The sequence below is a fragment of the Taeniopygia guttata genome, chromosome 15, assembly GCF_048771995.1.
Source record: "Taeniopygia guttata chromosome 15, bTaeGut7.mat, whole genome shotgun sequence".
NCBI classification, from domain to species: domain Eukaryota; kingdom Metazoa; phylum Chordata; class Aves; order Passeriformes; family Estrildidae; genus Taeniopygia; species Taeniopygia guttata.
The window spans coordinates 2,854,246-2,875,028 of NC_133040.1; the positions used below are offsets into that span (position 1 = coordinate 2,854,246).

The 20,783-nt window shown below is 43.1% G+C and overlaps 1 protein-coding gene across 1 annotated transcript in view; it reads right to left on the reverse strand.

Moving 5' to 3' along the window:
• BCR (BCR activator of RhoGEF and GTPase) overlaps positions 1 to 19,189 on the reverse strand; it is a 99,147-nt gene extending 79,958 nt beyond the window's left edge. Inside the window, exon 1 of the mRNA XM_012578131.5 lies at positions 16,958 to 19,189. Coding sequence (XP_012433585.4) covers positions 16,958 to 18,467 — 1,510 coding nt within the window. The 5' untranslated portion in view covers positions 18,468 to 19,189. The remainder of the gene's footprint in view (positions 1 to 16,957) is intronic.
• Between the last annotated feature and the right edge of the window lie 1,594 nt (positions 19,190 to 20,783).

Sequence of the window (20,783 nt, forward strand, 5' to 3'; positions counted from 1 at the left end):
AAACTAGCTCAGGGTATGGCTAAGCTAGTCTAATGAGGGAGTGCAGGTTTGTGCAGCAGCAAATCATACACAGAAAGAATCCTTACACAGGTGTCAGAGAGCAATTAAGGTTTAATTAGGCTCAGGATAGACAAATCAACACCAAAGAGGAAACTAATTACATATGGAACTGAATAATGCATGGCACACAGACACCAGATACCAGAATAGTAAAGGGCATTGAGATGGGAGAAAAATACCACAATCAAAAACTGTCAACAAGGAGAGGAAACACCATGTGAGATGGCCACAGCCACTTGTGGAGAAGATACATTTCTGCTCCCAGGCAGAAATAATCATCACTTCATGGGACTGCAACATGAAAATATTTCAGCAGTGGGGAAAAAAAAAAAAAACAACCAACTAAAATCATAGCAAAGCATCAGGAGACACTAAGCTAAGTATCTGACAGTTCAGACCACGCAGATGGGCAGAAAGGACAATAACACTGAAGACAAAAGCAATTTCCCAAAGCATAAACCAAGTTGTCCTGATGAAAGGCCAAGTGGGGAACCAACACGTGCTGCACATGCAGAGGGTTTGGCTCAGGAGGGCTGTTCCCAGGAGAGTCAGGAGAGCTGTGTAGGTGCTGCTCCTCTCGAACCATACATTCCCTGAGGGCCGGGTATTTCTTTTTCCTTTGAACAGTGCCACCTTATTTCTTGACACTACTGTAAACAGACTTACCACAGGAACTGGTTTAGGGAGCTGCTGATTCAGAGCATCAGCAACTTCAGATTTTAAAGTTTTTCTTAAGAGGTAGAAAAAGCAGAGCACACAATAATGGAGTTTTGGAAAAAATACTCGGTACAAAGGGTATAAATAAGCAACCACACCATAAGTGAAAACCTGGGCAAAGCTGCTGCAAGGAAGAAACTGAAAAGTTTCTAGGCCTGGTAATATACCACAGATCACAAGACAGTTGCATTCTTGGCTGAGTACATCAGCTTCTCTCACTGATCTTGCAAGAGAATGTTAATGAGACCTACCTGGAAGGCTTTAAAATTTAGGGGAGTACTGTTCTGGCAGGAACTTACTGGTTAGTAAGTCATTTTGAAACACAAATTACTTTACTGTAAATGCACCTTTCTAAGCAGTTAAAACACAAATGAAAAAGCAAACAAAAAATCCGAAGCAAACAAACAAAAACCCCAAACCAAACATCAACCCAAAAAACCCCCACCATACAGATCTGCCTTTGGAGAACTGCAAATAAGAAAAGCCGGTTAGTCTAGCAGTCAATCCTGTAACACAGGAAAAATTAAATTTTTTCAATTCCTGTCTCCTTTATTGTTGCCAGCTAAAGGCTTGGTTGATTTCTTAAGCAAACCCAGTGGCAGAATAGATCGGACTTCCCTGAAATATTCTCCTGCCATAATATTTCTGTATTGCAAATTACCATTCAATTAACAACAATTATGGTCAAAAGAAGTGGCTCTTGCACTGTAGTAAGAGAATAAAAGTCAGACCCATGGATTCTACCATGCCAAGAGCCATAGAAATGTTGGGAGAAAAAAAGAAAGACAGAAGAGCTCCCCAGTAAGGAGCCTGGTAATGAGATACAAACTACTTTATAGCTTCAGTTCATTTACAAGCATTAGTAACTAAAAAAATAGCTGTTCAGTTGGTTACATAAGAGATGTGGTCACCAGTATGGTTCTTTACCATCCAAATCCTGCAGCATAAGCCAACAAAAAGGCTGTGGAGCTAAGGAACCAGGGCCCTTTAGGCCCTATCCACAGCAGTGCTCTAGCAGAAACAGTGAAAAGAAAGGTGAAGCCTTACTGATCTAACCACCACTGGCAAAATGAGAGGGGCCAAAGCCAACTTGGCACTGATGATACCACCTCACATCATGGGTGAGATGTATGCAGTAAGTTCTAGAACCAAAACTAAAGTCCAGGGTCAAGATCCCAGACCGGTCATCTATAGATGATCTTGGACAAAAAACCCCCCTTAGTTTCCCTGGATGGACAGGGAATGTACTCACATTTCTTAAACACCTGCAGATCCCAAGAACAAATAAGCCTGTATCATTATAGCAGTGCAAAAGAATATATGGAAAGAAACCCCCAGTTTTAACAGTGTGTATCCTTATTTTTTGTGCAGAAAACTTCAGACTGAGTTTTCTCCTCCCCATTCCCATGTAGAGGTAGAGGATCCTTACATGCATTTTTTTATGCCAGCCACCAATTCTGCACATTGCAACATAAAATGACAAATTATCCTTTTAAAAGTAGATAACTGATCTTAATCACAAGTCTCACACAGACTTTCATACTATTAAAACTATATTTCAATATAATTAGAACAAACCCCAGGACTCTCTAAGCACAGGACTCCTACCATCCTTAACACTATTCTTTTCTTCAGGCCTGCTTCTCCGAAAAACATTCACCCACCCAATTTTTGCCTTATCAGGAACCTGCTACATTCCAAAGGGCTGTGCTCAAGGTTGTAATGTTCTTTTCCAGGCATTTTGCTGACTATTTCACTGCCAAATACTGCCCTTTCCAGGATGTACTTTTCTGCAAGAACTCAAAACTCAAGGCATTTCAACAGGGTTGCACAGCATTGCTGACAGAAAGTAGACTGCTGTTTACTTCAGTCAAAGACAAAAAGTGTGTCACTTTGTGTATTTTTAAAACCGAGAATTAATAATTGATATTTGCCTTCACACAGTCCTTTGCTCCCAAAGCAAATCAAGCTAACGGGATACATTCAGTAGTGCAGCTGCCCCTGGGGTGAGCCACCGGACACCTGCAGGCTGTACAGGGAGGAGAAGAGAAGAACAGGCAAAAAAATATGAGTTTGCCCTTGTAACAGGCTGCTGAGTCCTGGCAGAGCAACGAGACTTTCTCAGCACTGTCTGAGAGACTGAGTTGTAGACAGCACAGTGTTAAAGAGCAGGAATCATTTGCTAACCCCACTTTTCCCCTACAAATAGCAACTCCTCCCCACTGCCTACGGCACTGGCTGACATCTCCCAGGCACACTTGGTATGCACACACAGATAGGACACACTCTGACACGTTTCATTTGGAGCCATCTTCAAGGACAAACTAAACAATGCAGTCAAATCCACTTAAACACCCAACAGAGTATCAGAATAAACCTGTTAAAAGGATTATTCTACATACAAGTTGATTTCTACAACAGCTGCATTTGTTGTAAAAGCCCTTTAAATGAATACAAGCTAAGGAAAACACCTTGGGGCTGAGGCAGAGCACACAGCCAAGAACAAGAAATCAGCTATTTTAAAAGGTTCTAGAGAAAAGAACCAGATCCAGCTCTGCTGAGTTGCCCAAAGTGCCTCAGATAGCAATCCTATTTCGGGAATATAGGGACTGCTCTGGCCTCAATGAGTCAGCAGGGTGGGGCACTTTTTTTCCCATGTTTGTGGACTGAACAGGAACAGAAAAAGCAAAAGAAGCTGGAAGCCAAAAATGTAGCACCTGGCTGGTGCACAGGCAGGAATTCAGCAGAGTTAAGTCAGAAGAGTTCACAAATCTCTGCAGAGCCAGCAATCACAGGTAAAAATAGAAGTCTTATCTGGGAGTCAAGTAAGCATTCAAAATAAAACTGAACAGAGAAACTGTAAAGATGTTTCAATACTGGAAGCTACATGTATTTTCTCCTGGTGGTGACTCTTGCCCTCTCTTTGTGCAAGACCGAGCTTTTTACACAAATCACACTATGTGACAGAAATCTTAGCTGCACTATTAGGCCAGGACATTACATTTTCTATTTCAAAGCAAATAAATGTAAAAAGGCCTAAGAATGACCTCTAAAACTCCAAAAACACTCATCAAGGGAAAATATTCACATAGTTGTAAGATGTAATTCTACAGATGTCTCATTACTTTAATTACATCATAAAAAAATGCATTAAATCTTAGCCCATGAACACACACACAGAGAAAGCAAACACAAGTTACTGAAGGAGGTCCACTCACCTCTAAAAGATGTGCTGACCTGGCATCCCTCCTGTGCTCCTTTGAGATGATTTATGACCTAAACAACCTTTTGGCAGAAGCTGGTCACCTTTTTAAGTCTTAGTAAAAATGAGCAATTGTATTTTTGCTTCCATTTTCTCCTAGTCATAAGTAGTCAATGTATTTGCTGATGTAACAATTAAAACCACAAAGTACTTACGTAGGCAACTGGAAGGGGAGTCACTCATACAGACCAAGATGTCATCAGTATTGCAAATACTTACTGTAAATACTCCCATTTTCAGTCCTAGCATTCCACTTAGATTTATTCTACAAAACAATTTTAAATATCTGCAAGCTTTTGGGCAGCTTTTACTCATTCATACTCCCCCAGCAACAGAAGCAAAGCATCTTCCTAGGGAAGAGTTATCCAGCTCCAAGGACACCCCAAACCTCTTTGTGAAGCCCCAGAACAGCTGGATAGTCATAAGTGAAATTGCTGAAGTTAAACAAGACTTCTCAGCATTAATGCACCCCTGTTACTTGAATTAACAGCCCTGGAGTCGCAGGGGACCAGGGCTTGAAGTGTAAATTATCTTTCATGGCATTACACTTTCTGCCCCAACACCACCCCATCAGTTACTGCCCCACCAGCAACATCTGCAAGAGGATAGATTATGATCTGTGCTTAGAGGAGCTTTGTGCTTTGGTTGGGTGAGTTTTGTGATTCTTTTCTTTGATTGATTTTGGCTCAGAAAAAACCAAACAAAAGCCCCAAAAGTGCCACAAATAAATTCCCTGATTCAGTTCTCAGCATGAAGCTAGAAATGAGCAGTTGTTGGCACGCCTGACAGGGCAGCAGGTCACAGCATGAGGCTTTAGCACCAGACACAATTTAAATCAAGATTTAGCCTCAAGGGGCATAATACAAAAATACTGGAAGACATACACGGATATATGTTGTAAGACAAGGCAGCTCATGCTTCAAATTTTAAGCATATAAACCAAAAAAAGGAAGGAGTAGAAAACCGAGATTAACACATAAGGAGCAACCACAGCCACAGGCAAAGCCCCCAGATTCTGGGCTTATTTACTTAAAGAGGAAACTGAATGAGTTAATATGAACACAGAATTAAGTAGAAAAAGAGAAATAGTGGGAGCAAGCATATGAATTGTAGAAATCAGTGAAAGGGCAAACCCTCCAGCAACAGAACTCAGGTTTTTTCCACTGTGTTTTGGTTTTGGGGGTTTTTTTTGGCAGTATTTTCCCTTTAAACATGGATACAAAACGATTTCTAAACACATACCTATAGAGGAAGTTAATTAATTTACTAACTAAAGTGTGATCCAGGAGAACTGCATCAAATTTGATTCCAGTACACTAGAGCTCACCAAAATTCAGCTAAAACCCTCAAAAGACTGAGCTGCATATTACCTCATTAATACACTTGGAAATTTATTTATGCAAATCACTATACTAATAAAAGCTTGCTATAAACCTAAGGCTGTTTTTCTTTTTAAGTTCCCTTTTCATTCTTTACATTTTTTTGGAAAAAAACTTGCAAATGACTCATTTTCTTACAAACTAAAAAACACAACCACAAAGCAACCAATTATTAAAGACTATTAAATGAGCCTGTTTCAATGTGCATCAGCCCTACATGGCAAGTGTCTATTAATGGGAAAACCAGTTTTAGCATCAGAATGCTTCCTAAACCAGATGTTGGTCTAATTACAAGGAAAAGTTCCTTACAAAGTTTAGGTAGAGCTCTTTAGATTTGCTTGAATCTTTGCATCAGTGCATATTTGCACATATATTGAAACCAGTCTGGAACACCTATATACAGAATAAAATATTCAAGTTAAAAGTTCTTCCTCTTCAGATTCTTCTCATGCACATAAATATTCAGAACACATTTATGTAACAGATAATCAGGTCTCCTTCTTTGCTTTAAGTGGAGATACTGAGATCTCTAACATGCTCAGGAATGGAGGACACTGACTGGAAGAAGATGTGTAACCCTTTATCTGCAGTAGAAATTTTATTATGTTTACCTATCAGCACAAAACAAAGCAGAGCTTAGATGACATTAGTACGAGTTTCAGTTTGAGCAGAGACCACAACAAATTATGTATAGGTCAGTGCTCAAGGCTGAGTGAATTTGGGGTAGCCAAGGTCAGGCCTAGGGCAGGTTTGCTGAGCACACAGGACAGGGCAGTGCCACTCCATCACAGCGGGGTGTGACACAGCCTCAGCTGCCTGCAGACATGGCCCAGCAGAGGAGGCACCTTCTGCTGCTGCCTCAGATACTCTAGAGACATAACAGACATCTTTTTCTCCCCATGAATACTGAAAAAGCCCTACCTAACCAAAACTCATTTTGAGAGAGTCTCATTTTGAGAGTTTGCTCAGAGAACTGGACAAACTGGAAAGAACATAATTTTTATTTTGATGTAAAACCCATTTTATCACTTTGTCAGGCCATTTTCCCCTCTAGGATGACTGATGCAGGATGGCTAAAAGAATTATTAAATAAAGTAAAAATGCTTTCCAAATTACATTAGTGTTTCCATAGCACCTAACCAGGAGGCATGGCAGATACATATGGCCAGCTAATACAGTCCTCCAAGAGGTACAAGAAACTTCAAAACAAAATTACAGTTTTGAATTGCCTGCCCAGCATAGCTCTGAGCCACACGAGTATTGCTACTGAAACAGCACAACCTGCATGCATGCCAGTTTTAAAACATTTATCAACTAAGCCTGTGAAGACCCTATCAGTGCTTTTGAAGTCAGAGCTCAAAAGAGCTCTGTTCAAACTTCAAAATCGAAGTATCTTGGGAAATTCTGGTTCAGGTAGTTACATAGAAACAAACAGCTAGTGCTGTGGAGCTTCACTCACAGCAAAACAGTCACCAGAAATCAGCAAGACCTCAATCAAGTCTTTCCCAAGACACTGTTAGAGGTCTCAAGCGTAGCCACTGGTGTGTTCAACTATTAAAAAAAACAAAAAACAATAATCCAAGCAAAAAAAAAAAAAACAAACAACAATCAACCAAATTTTTTTAAGCTCTCTTGCTCCTTCTTTGTTATTTATTCCAAATGCATACCTTCTTTCCTGATATTTTTTCCTATTGAGAACACTGACCCTTTTAGCAATACAGAGAAACTGGTAAGAGCAAGTTGACTTCAGCTCTGTGACAGAGTATTTCACTCAGTGCGTACAGAAGTTGCAAAATCAATTTGGATTAGGAAGGGTCAAAGTGATGTTTAAATCCTATGTAAATATTTCTATATAAAGCAGTGTAGTTTCTCAACAACTACAAAAGAAAAGGCTTATGGGCTTGTGGAACTGCTCAGCTGTGCTCAGGAGGACCTTCAAGAAATTCAGCACGTCAGAGCAAGTGCCTCTCCAAAGCCTAAACAGGTGCAGTGGCAGGTCTGCATTCTCTGCACTGTGTGTCAAAACATCAGTTAAGAATAGGGGAAGTAGAAAATAATTGTCTTTACTGTGGCCTCATATAAATTCATAAGATATGAGGGACCTTCTGCTTTCACATGAAGCAGAACCCAGTCCTCATCAGAACGCCAAGAGCACCAGACCATGTAAAGCATCTCAAAATTGCAATCAGTCTCTCATCCCTGTCATGCAGTACAGATCAATTCAAGAAGGCAGTCAGGCTTGTAGCTCAATACACCACCTGAAACACCAAAGGAAAAACAAGGAATTTTCCTGATCCCTATCATCTGAAAAGAGGATGGGGACTATCAGCCAGATCTGCCAATGGCCCTTCTGCCAGAAAAAAACTGAACCGTTGAATAAGTGTAAGACAGCAAATGGTTTCCAGGTTCCCTGTTGAGCTGAGCACACACTGGCTCTTCTGGATATACTCAAGGACTAAACACAATCCTCCTTGCCACACACCAGCCCCCTCACCTGATCACACACATGCTTATCATGAGTTCTGTTAGAGCAGCATCTGCCTCTGGGCCCATTACAGTCACAGGTTTCATGGAAAGAGGGCAAGAGCAGACAATGGAGAACTCAAATGAGTTATTCAGTATACTTCATTCCCCTGAGTAAGTTCCTCAGGAAAGATGCCAATGGAGAAAAGGCTGAACAAAAGATTCACCCAAACAATTATTCAGGTGACTGTTAAGCCCAATGTATTGCTCACATTAAGTGCACACCAGCTTTCTGTCAGAGTCAGAAGCAGCTCTCGAGGGCCCCTGAGGATCTTGCTTATGTAAGCTGAGAGGCTCTTGCTCAAGCTTAGGAAGTGTTTGAGACAATACTCTGGAAGTGACTAAAACATTCTCCCCCCCTCCCAGTACCCATTTACCCCATAGCAGGAGCCACAGATGATCAATACCAGGACTAGAGAAGTGGTGTATGTCCCCAGGCTAAAAAGAGTATTTTCATCTAACAGCTCATTAGATTCTTTTTCCTCCTTGCAATTCAGATTTCACTCACCAGCTTTCTAATAAAGAAAACCAAGAAAAGTAAAACAAGGAATGGACTGTAAGATGTGCTCTCCTCACTGCAGCCACTGATGCTGATGATACAAGACATCTTCAATCCCAGCTAAGCACTGGCTTTGGTATCTACCACAATTAGGCTCAGGTGGGAGAACTGCAATAGAATTTTGCAGCTGGGCATTCTCTGCTGGCTAATCTAGAAATCCAAGTTATTGATACAGCTGGCAAAGACAAATTTATTCATCCAAATACTATGATTTCCTCAAAAACATTAAGGCATTATTGTGTTTTCTCAGAACATCAGTGATTTCATCCCCGAGTGTAAAGTGTCCTACCCAGGTAAGGGACTCCCATACTTGTTCTACCTAAAAGGATTTAAACAAAGGGGACAGTTTATAGAAGTGACAGGAGAAGACAGAGGAAAATACATCCAAGTCTTCCAACAATGATCTACTGTTCTGAGCATATTATTTTCTGAAACTTCATGTCATAATGTCACTTCAGGCCACTACAAAAAAATTTCTGGAGCAGCTCTAGGTTAGCAGGAAGCAGAACTGAAAATGAGGCAATGAATTACGAGCCGAGGCAGCTGGACTAAGAGTCACAGAAACAAGTGTTCTGTGCCTTGGTTCACTGTAAGCATCATAATCTGACCTCTTTTGGGATGCCCTGAGCCCAGCCAGGGGCTGCCTTGCTGGGCAGTCACTCAGACCCTGCCATGTAACTGCACTGCAGCAAATCAGCGCTGTGTTTGTGTGTGACACCTCCCTTGTGACAACAGACCAATTACATTCACTTTTTAGCAGCTCAAATACATTTGGAGCCTGATGCTCCAGGGAACAAGGTATTTTCCTTCAGAACAGATTACCCTAGGAAGCTGCTGGCCCATTTCAAAAGAAGACACAGATGTGACTGTAGGCAACTGAGGGATTTGTTTTTTGGTGGCTTTTTGTGTGCTGGGTTTCTTAAAACTCTCCTAACAACAGCCTGCTCCAGCCTCACCTATCTTGTGGGTTCAAAATGGGCACTCCTTCCTTCACTCTGCAGCCAAGGGCGTACGTAATTGCTGATAACAGACTAGCTGGTAAATACCTCATCAGAGAAGTAGCTGCATTTCAGTGAGCAGTCTAGAATATTCTGAAGTTCTTAAGAAGTAAACACACACAGTGAGCCAAGGCTGCACAGCGCATTTCTCCACACCTCAAAGAGAGGAGCTGGAGTCCAGGCACACAAGTTACTCACTATTAAGTAACTCCTCCCGCAAGGGCTGCCTGCTTAGATTTCAGATAATACTGGGTGATCCACAGCAGCCTACCATAGTTGCTACTGTGCTGTTGTCATAAAGCAATCTGCAAGTAATTTGTGGATTTTGGATACTTCAGAATTTGGACAGAAGCTCCTGAAGAGGATGGCGTGATTATGAGGGTTAAAAAAAAGAAGTATTATTTTTAAAAGAAAGAAGGTTGTGGTGGATCTGCTCTTCTGGAAAATAATCTTTCTCATCTACAAGATAAAAAAAATAATTTTTTAAAAACCCACCCCACCCAGTAGTAACAGAGATTGGTGAAATAACTGCAAAATAACAAAAAGTAACAACTATGCAAGAAGCCTGTAATACCAACAGGCACAATTCAGTAATATAGACCAACACACTGAACTTTAACAACTCACTCATCCTACAGGGCAGTCCCCGTGGATTCTCACACACATACTCCTCGAGTATCCATGTAGCCATGAGCAACTAACTTTACTCCAGCTGCCACATTTGGGCAGAGCTTCCTCTAAAGCAGGGACTCCAATTACATTTGCAATAATCTGATTACTCCATGAGCCATAACCTGGTTAAGAAAGGGTCTGAGAGATACCATTTTGGCATTTAGGAAGAAGACAGGGAGAGGTAGACATGCTTTGTTGTTTTAATAACAGACAGATCTGCAAACTGAGCCAGATTTTGTGACAGAAATACAATACATTGTCCTACACAGGACACTTTTACTGTTTAAAACACACCCAATACAATTTGAAAGAAAATTACAGAAGTTATGAATCTGTAAAACTGTCTCAGTAGAAGGACAGACTAACATTCAAGGTTTTACCTACCGCTTATGGTTACTTTCACATCACTTGTAATTTAAAGATATGATCAGGAAAGCAATCACTTTGTCATCAGTGAGCTGGCCAAAACCTGCTTTGTAACCCAAGACACTTAAACTGGTGTTTTGGAAGTCCTTCATTCACATGCAGCTAACCCAAACTAATCCATGCCAGCATTTCTCTAGTCACTTGCAGCCTACCCCTCCATCTGCCATTCAACCTGGACTGGAACACCATTTCTTTTCCTACATGTGCCAGCATAAGATTACTTACATTTCACCAGGGGAAGAACAGGATCAGACCCTTATTATTCTTTCCATGCTTATCTGACTGAGCAGAACAAATCAAAGAGGAGACAGTAAAAAAAAAACCCCAAACTGCTGGTCTTGGTTTCTCTGGGGAAAAGCAAGCTCCAGATAAGCTGTGCCTCCAATCAACACTCTGATTCTCATGAGCAGCAATATGCTACCCTGTGGTAATTGAAATGGAGCAATTCTCAAACAGCTTGCCAAGTCTCACCTCATTAACCTTTATGGACTGACCTCCAAAATTCCTTGAAGCTGAAATACAGGTCCCCCTTGCCTCTGCATGATAGCTGTTTACCCCTAAGAGGTTGGGGAGCAAGGGAGGGCATTAGAGATCAAACTGTAAACTGCAAGAAGTCTTTCCAGCCTATTACTGGGGCCCAAACCTTCACAGGCTTAGGCCTCCTTTGTTGCCCCATCTTTCAGGTAGCCTTCAAAGCCAAATTTGGATTACAAATCACACCTCCCACCACAACACTACTTCTAAGAGTCAGTATATAGCTCTAGTATGCTGCCCAGTAGTCAAAAATAAGCATTTCCTTACCCACACTCGAAAGTTTAGCAAATTTTCTAATTTAAACTTATTTTGCTTTCATCCCAAATCTGTTACTCAGGATGCCTCCTTGCCATTCCAGTCAACATTTCATTACTTTTGCTCAGGTCTCAGTGAAACTGGCTGGTGGCAGTGAAAAGCAAGCTGTCAATGAAGGAGTGACTGAACACAGTACTTAGCATTTTATCCAAATATCCAAACCAGAGATGTAAGACAAATGGAAGCACTTAGGAAAAATGGTAGAGCAATTAGTTCCACAAATTAGCAAGCTCTTAGCTTTTTCTCACCATTAGCTTGAGATAGCATAACTATAAGAATTAAGAGTATAATATTCCAGTTTTGCACCCTGGAAGTCTGTACATGGGATGATGTATATTTACACTAAACAATAAAAATCTTCAAGATTAAAACCATTAACAGCTTTGCTAGAGATGACAAGACACAGGAGACCAAAGCACTTCATTCACCAATATAATTCACTGCTTTAAAGTCTATCACCTACACACACAGGTAAATAATTTCAAAAGTGATTCAGAGCTTTAGGGCTCGGGCCCCTGGCTCTGAGAAATCATCAAGCTGCAACCACCCGGGTCCAACAGTTTTGTATCCAGCACAGCACTGCAGTCTGTGCTCAGCACAGCATGGATGCTGCATGGATATCCTGTGGCTCTGGGGCTGCTTGGCCCCAGCTGAGTTCCTATACCACTCCCAAAGTTCAAGCTTGCACTGGGAATACATTTTACCTGCCCAGCCACAGGCCACTGCCTGCCTCCCATAGGCACAAGCCCTCTTGCAGCAGTGGCAGCTGCACAAAGGGAGCTCATGTCCACTGCCAGAGACCCCTTTGGACCTGCTGGTAAGGGTGCAGGGAGGACAAGCAGCTTTCTGACCCACTACTTGCAGAATTCACAGCTCTCTGTCTGCTTACTCCATAGGAAAGGCAGCCCCACTCTGATCTCCCTGTCATGGACCATGAAAATGAGCTTCTCACAGGCAGATAAGGGGACACCAGCAGTCTCCAGGGCTCCCCAGTACCAGACAACTAGTATGTGGAATGGTTACACTCCCATTTCAAAGGCAGGTGCTTTGTGACTGCAGAAGTACCTGATCTAGGGTGAACATAAGAAAAGATAAAATAAAATCTGTCTACATGCTATTACTTCTAGTAGGCCTGAGGTAAACATCAGCAACTCTCTGTGGAAGAAGGAACAAAACAAACACTTCAGAGTCCACTATAGTCACTGGGGACATCAAGCAGCTCTGTAGATTCCATTAAACTCTGCTGTAGGGAAAGAGAAATCTGGAAGAGAAAGAGAGGGAGCTCTTCACCAGACTAAGAAGAGGGGAGTGGTAGTGCAAGCATCCTGATAATCTCCAAAGCCACTAAAATGCTGATAGGCAAGGCAGGGTGGGGGATTGCATTTAAACAGCATCTTGGCATCATTGCTCCTAAGAAATCACTGATCATCACAAGAAAGATTAAAACATGTTTAAAAAGTAATAGCAAAATGAACTACACAAGTGTCAGGAAAATTTAAACTGCATTATTGATCCAGTGTATGTCACAGATGGAAAGCAGGACCTGCGGCCCAGCAGGCCTTAAAATTAACAAGCAATCTGCACATTATAAAAGTTCTACATTCCAGCTCCTCAGAAGAATCTCTACAGAGTGGACTGAAGTCTGCCTCGGCTGCTCAAAGGGAAGTTGTGCTTCTGAACAACAGCAACATGTTACCTCAGGAATCTGCAAAATCCTGTAAAGAACTTTTCAAACTACATCACAAAACTAAAATTCACAGACTACAATACTGGGTGGAAGAAGTGCAGAATTAAGAAACTTGACTAAGATCTCAGAGGATGCAAATAACTCAGGAAGCAAACCCTTGCAGAAACTGGTACAGAATAAGGTCCTCCCATGATGACACACTACATGATTTCTTGGGGCTTTACAAACAAGTAGTGTCAAGTTTGCCTTAAGAGCAGGAAATTCATATGCTTGCCTATCTGGTCAGGCATTTAAGGCACACAAAAACTGAAGAACCTACAGCTCTAGGTAAGCAGAAGTTTGTAAATGGCCTTCTGCTGACATAACAGGAATTGTGAGGTTTGCAGTTCACATAAATTCCACTGCTTTTTCCCTTCCCTACATTAAACTCACTAAAAAATAAGGAACGTTCCATGCTCTCCAGAAAGGGACATTCAGAACTCCCACATTTAGTAGAGGCTAAAATAAGTAAAACCTCACTCCAATGGAATTAAATGACACATATCCCCAAACTGACCTCATATTGAGCACTGTGGTGGTTGGTGGCTGTCTAGACAAAGAGCCTGGCAGGACTCTCTCAGAGCACCACCAAGTCTTCTCACGTGAACAGAAGTTAGTCCTAGGGCACCTTGAGGGAGGCAGCTGTACAGGTAAATATTATTTATGTGGACTCCAGAAAGTTCCCATGTTATTATGCAGACAGATAAAATCATTTCACGCAGAGTGAGAACACTGATTTTATGCAGCAAGCTCCAAAGCCAAGCAACAGCTCCAGTGTGCTCTTCATTAACAAACTGCTGTTAGTTCAGAACTGTCCCAGCTGAGGCCATTGCAAGATCTCCTTGCTCCATAACAGTACTGTGCAACTTTCCCCTTCACCATAAGCAGAAATGCACAATGAGTGGCTTTTCTCATGTCTACTTCTACAACTAATGTTTAACAGAAGGCAGAATTTAAAAAATCTTGTTCTTTCTTCACAATCACAGTAAAGATATTCAAGGTTAATGCAAAGTCAAGATGTGATTTTTTTTTTTCTATTCCCACTACAGGAAGTTAATGATACATGATTAATCCTAATATCAATATCTTTGCCCAGGCTTCATTAAGTACATTTAATAGAAAGTACAGCTATTAACAATTCTCAACCCTGAAGTTCTTATGCTGCTCCTTGGAAAAAACTGAAAGCCTACTATACCTTGGTCTGCTTTAAGGTTTTTGTTAAGCCACCTCCAAAAACCCAGATTCAAATTTTGGCTCAGACTCCATCCACTTGAGAGTTACATCCTTTTTTTTGTAATACAAAATCAGGAAAATATCACTTAACTGTGAAGTCATTAAATAACTTGGACAGAAGTGTCTGCTGGCCAAGCTCAAGGTGCACTGGGACAGATCCAGATGGAAATTTCACACTGCACCTGTCCACTCAACATTACTAAGGGAAGAGTGATCAAAGGCAAAGCCAGAAAACACACAACAATCTGAATACACAGGGAAGTCAAGTACTGTTGAATAAACCCCACTTGATGCTAATTAACATGAAGGCTGGCCAGAACCTCCTGTGATTGAAACTTGCACTCTATTCAAGCAAAACTTTAGGGAAGCCTGGCAGAACCAGTGACTGAACCACAGGTGCTGGAAAATCTGTCTGGATCTGTGAATGGCTTTGGTACCACGTGGTGATGGAGAACAGCCCGCATCAGAGCAGGGGAGCTGGGAATGGGAGCCAGCCAGATAATCACACAGTGCTCTCCCAGGCCTTTTGTTTGTTTTATGAAAAGGACTTGCTACCAACTGGTTTCAGATCAAAATTCATCCCAATCGGGAAGGAAAGAAAATTCCTATAAAATGATGCTCAGTAGGAATTAATCAGAAACACAGCCCTCCTGAAGGCATAAGCCTTTTCAGTTAAGTAAAAAGTTGCCACCAGCTAATGTGCAAGACAGTACTGATTAGCCATCTGGTGAAAGTTCCTGCTAAGCTTGCCATGTCACCCCCCCGTGCTGAGGAAAGCAGAAGGTGGATCAGTTACATTCTGTCCTTTCCTGCAATGTGTGGTCATCCTTAGGAACATGACACAAAGCTTTCCAGTGCATCCAGGAATTGTATGTGTTCTGTCTTTTCAGCTGCCTTTTTTTTTTTAATCACTGAATCCCAGGTAAATTATTTAAAATAAAAATTATCTATTGCCTTTTGAAAGCTGAATTGATCCTCAAGCTTTATCCACCTTTGTTATTTTTACCCCATTGTTTCCTTCTGCAAAAACTGAAATTGCCAGGAGGCTTCCCAGTCATCTAAAGAGCATCAGTAAACAAGAGCAGAGACAGATGGCAGAGCTCAGTTCAAATGAGCACAAGACTCAGCCTCTCCCTAAAACCCAGGAAGAATGCAGCAGTCCCAGAGAGAAAACAGAGATGTCCAACCAATCTGATAAGGGAGAAGTCACTGTGAGGAGCTGCAGAGCTTCCATGTACACTGAACATCCATTACAACTGCCCAGCCTTCCAATAACACAAGAGGATAAGAGGATGGCAGCACAGAAGAGTTCTCTCTCCACTGCTGCTCCCAAAAGTATTGCTGACAAAAACAATCAGCAGGGAAAGTAAAACTAGGCATCTCCTTCAAGCTGTTACTCTGCTGAGAAGTAAGAGAACAAACTCTCACAACCTGAGAAAGTGACATCTCTGACATGCCTCTGAATTCACTCACTACTACAGGAATTTGGTCCCATTGACAAATAACATGTTAATCCCTTATTAAAATGAGAGAGTCAAAGAAACAAAGAAAACCCATGAAAGAAATCACAGATTTATAATTAAAGAAATCTGTCAAAACAAACATTCCTATTTTCTTCATTCCTGGATTTGATTTTCATTTACTGTGTAGGAGACTACAGGTGTTAGCACAAGATACTATTTACATTACATGACTTGCCTTGCTAAATAGGTTCAGACATCCACATACATCATTCAAAAACTGCATCTAAATTAATACAATTCCTTGTATACCTCTTCCAGCTGCAAACTCACTGTGATTTCACAGACACACCTGCATGCCTGAATGAGTTACATAAAATCGGGTTCAAACATTGCCCATTATTCCCCAAATGAAAAGTTCTATTCTGCTGAAATTTAGTTAAAATGTTTCCCTCAGGGCTTCCTGGTATTCCAAGTTCTTCCTTCACTCAGCAATAGCAGAAAGCTCCAAGAACAGAGCTGCACAATCATCACCTCCAATCAGCTCTAATTGAAGGCTGACACGAGACAGAACGAGAAACTAGCACTGCAATTAACACAGACAGGAGAAAACAAGACTGTGGGAGCAGCATCATTATCGGTAAAGCTCTGGCAAAACCCTCAGGTTGTGGCTTGCTGGCCCACTACCACCTCTAAGGTAGAGTTTAACTACTCCATAGTGCACAAATATGAGTGAGGGAATAAACTGGTGGTGAATTCACCACAGATGGTGAATACCTGGTGAAGTTCTGGCCCCTTTTTAGCTCAGTGTTCAGACTGATACTTTAAGGAATTATTAACATGGGACTCCATTGATCCTCTCAAAAGAAGTCTGAATCAACCCTTCTGGGAATCCAGACTGAATTCCTAAAATGCAGTGTGACATATATTCTGTATGATCTTCCTAAAACAGCAAAACTACAAATTAAACACAGAATTCTCACATGAAACAGTTGCCCCCTCACGGTGATTCACCCAGGGTCTCCCATTCATTTCCACGATGCCATTCCCTGCTCTCTACATTTAAAAGACTAAGCAAAAAGCTGGTACACACCTGTATCCCCGTGGAAACAGCTGTCCTGGTGACATCTCGCAGAGGGCAGATCTCCATCACTTGGCCAGATCTGTCCTGTTTTTCGTACACCCACAATAGTGGCCTCAGACACGATGACCTGCTGCTGCCGGTGCCGTTTTTGAGACTGGGGGGTTGGTGGGCTGCTGCTGTCAAAGGACTGCTGGGAGTTCTGGGAGGGGGAACGGCTTTTATCCCGATACATGCGGTAAGTGGTGGGGCTGGGAGAGACATGGCTGGACTGTCCTGAGGAGAAGTCTTCCTCACTGGAGGTAAGGTTCTCATTAGAGCTACAATCAGGAGTATACCCTCCTCCAATATCTTCAAAACTTCTGGGGGAATAAGATCTCCTGGGCCACGTGAGATGTTTTTCCTGGTCAGGTGGGCCCTGATTTCGCAGAATTGGTCCTTTCCCTTCTCCTTCCCCCATCATTCCACCAACATAGATACTCTGATATGGCTGAAAGTCCATGGGCTGCCAAGGTGAGCGGTTGCTGCCATTGGCATTAATCAGGTTATCTTTAAGAAACTTGGGGTTCAGTTCAGCATCCTCATATTCTCCATCGTAGCCAAAGCTGCTCTCTGAGGACCTTCCCCTGTAGGCAGGCCTCTGGAACTCGCTGAAGCTGGGTACCATGTTAGAAGGCAGGGAGTGCAAAGACTTTTTTCGTTCCATTTGCATGGCTTGGCTACCAAGGGAGCTTATTTTATCAGAAACATCTTTATCGTTGACCTTTACCAGACCCTTCTCATGATGATACTCCATGTTCACATAAAAGGGCTTTTCAATAACATCCTTGTTTTCACCAGAAGAATGTGAATTAACCTTTTTCATTCTCTCAAAATTGGACCTTAGGGCTGCCACACTGGTGCTGTTCCCTCTCTCCTTAGGTTCAAATGATCCCTCCTTCTCAGCAGATCCCACCAGCCTGCGACTGGAAGCCGATCTGTGTTTTGAAGGAGAGCCATCTGTATCACAGCGATTCTCCATGTCTTCTACAACTCTCTTCAGTTTCTCTTCACCATAGTACTTACACCTGTCCTGCTCTCCTTCTCCATGGTGGGGGCTGTCCAAAGGCGACAGGTCTGACCCATCACTCTGGGTAGACAGCTTCCGCATAGAGGGTATCCTTGGTTTGAACTTTTCCTCCCCATGATGTGACTTGCTTTTTTCATATTCGTCTTGGTCAGCAGACTGGTGATGATGCAGGTCCTGGATCTGCTGCTCTGCACCCCCTTCAGGCAACTGAGAAACACGTTTAAAACCCCATCTCTGCCTATCATAGCTTTTTTTCTCCTTTGCCAGAAGAGTCTGCAGGTAAATCATGCGGAACCTCTCCTTATTAACCTCCATCTCCAGTCTCCGGATAGATGCTTTGCACATCTCCAGTTCCTGTTCAATGTCTCCCACAGACTTCAGCTCCATTTTAGGAGGCTCAGAGTCTGCAAATTGTGCTTTCCAAGCCTCTACAAACCCCACAGGGTCCACCATTTTGCATACGGGAGTAAGTGGAGAATACGAGAAGGAGGCTGGAGAGAAAGAGGTGGAAAGAAAAAACCAACCGGATCTCACATGTAGAAGCAGAAACAGCTCGGGCAGGGTCAACTCAGCGCGTCTCTTTCGCGGTCCATGCAGGGCACTGGGAGGCAGGCAGCAATCCTCTCTCGCAATCGTCTCTCCTCCCCGTCTCCTTCGGCTTCTGCCGGCCTCAGCCCCGCGTACACTCGCTACTCTCTCCCCAGCATGACTGATCGTTTGCTGGCGAACAACAATGCTCCCACCCTGGCGATCCCCCAGCACTTCAAAGCGCGTGGACAAAGGAGCGGGCTCGGGGCGGGGGAGGGAAGGTAAATATCGCCCCCCACCCACCTCCTCTCGCCGCCGTCCTGGGCACGGTCCTCAGCGCGGCCACGCTCGGAGCCCTCCGCTCCGCGCTGCCTCGCCAGCCCCCGTGTTGTGCTTTCTCTTTCTCTCTCCTCCTCTCCCCCTGCCCCTTTCCCTGTCTCCTCCTCCCGGCTATTGTGCTGCGCTCGGGGCGCACACGGTCCCCGCGCGGGGCGGCGATGCGGGGCGCGTCCCGGCCGAGCTCCGCCGCTACCCGGCGGTGCCCGAGCGCCCCGCGGCCCCGCGGGAGCCCCCCCGGCGGCGCAGCCCCCGCTGCCCGCGGCGGCACATCGCGGCCCGGCTCCGGCGGCGCTGCGGAAGGGGAGGGGAGGGAAGGACCCGGCGCAGGCACTGACACGGCACTGGGGCCTCTTAAAGGGGCAGCCGGGCCGGGGGACCCGCGGGGGTGGGGGGCCCCAGCGCCTTCCCCGCAGCTCTCCGTGAGACAAAGGCAAAGTCGTGAGCAGTCCCGCCCGCTCGCCCTTGCAGCCACAGGCCTGGGCATCCTCACACCGTACGGATATGACCGTAGCTAAGACTGGTTAAGAACATGCCATACACACAGCCCTGTGTGCATAGGGAGGTATCCATTCCCGTCCATACAGCCATGCCCTCATATATTATGTATAAACATCAGCACGTCTCTATGCTCTCTCTTATGTTCATAACAAGGGTCTCCCCCCAGGCATTGATGCAGCTCACCTTCAAAGGTCACGTTTTCCCCCACTCATGTAAGTGCTGGTTAGTAGCTCGCTTGTCATTCCCTCAATCCTACCTTTCCTGCCAGTAAATTATAAACTGGATCTCTGAGATGGGCAGCTGCTACTCGGATACTGACAATAAAGGCTGTTTTTTTGGGCATTAGTCTCACTTTTGTCTTGTACATTATTTAGCCCCAGTAACTCAGTCCCACACTTCACCTCTGGGTGAAGGGTGGCAAATGATTTAAACAGAATTCTGGGTGCTGGGTATTATTTTCCTTCTGAAATCACACCATCACACTTCCTTCTTAACCTTGCTTACAGCATGTGTCCTTTCCATGTACTAATTCAACCTCTGAAAAAAAGGGTGAAAAACAACCAAAGCTCCATCTTGCCTGTTTGGAGGACAGGCAAAGATGATATGTACCTATCATATCCCCCATAAAACTGTTTCCTTTCGTGTTTGTGGTGAAGCATATTTTTCTGGTACATGTTGCTAGAAAAGAGAGTGGGATATAGCCCTGATAAGAACCAATGAAATCCCATAGGAATGAAAAGCACAACTCCACTGGAGTAGCTCTCTTACCTTTGAGATATGTACTGTTTCAAAATCCATTAAACAGTTTTCCTCTCCATGCTTTTTTATACGCCAATGAAAATATTTTGGGGTACTTTCAGCTATATCACAAATGGCTACTCATGTATTCACTTTTGCATAGTTCATCGCTCTTGGTTTTGTTTCCTGGCTTTAACTGCTTTTCCTGCACTTGTTTCCTCAGCTTTTAACACATAACAGGCATTGGCTGACCTATATGGAAAACAGATTATGACCTAAATAGTTATAAAATCTATATGTTTAATAAATAACTCTATAAATCTTTCAACACATCTCAATCTGTCACAGAAATAAACTGCCTTTTCTCTATTGATACTATTTTTTTGCTTAGTGGCAGTTGGACCAACAAAATTCCGACATGCAATGTATTTCTAGGAATAATAAGATTTTACTGGCATGGTTATAAACAACAGCAGGTATGTGACATCACTGGGATCTGTTCTGAATTCATACAGAACTTTTACTGAAGGCTCACCATTCTGATTTATTTTTGGAGTGGTTTCTATTTGGGTCCACTTTTCTGACATTCGTGTCCTTTCTGGAGGGAGTAAAAACTGTAATGAGTCACATGAGGGATTTCTGTGTGCACACTTACCTTTTAGTGAA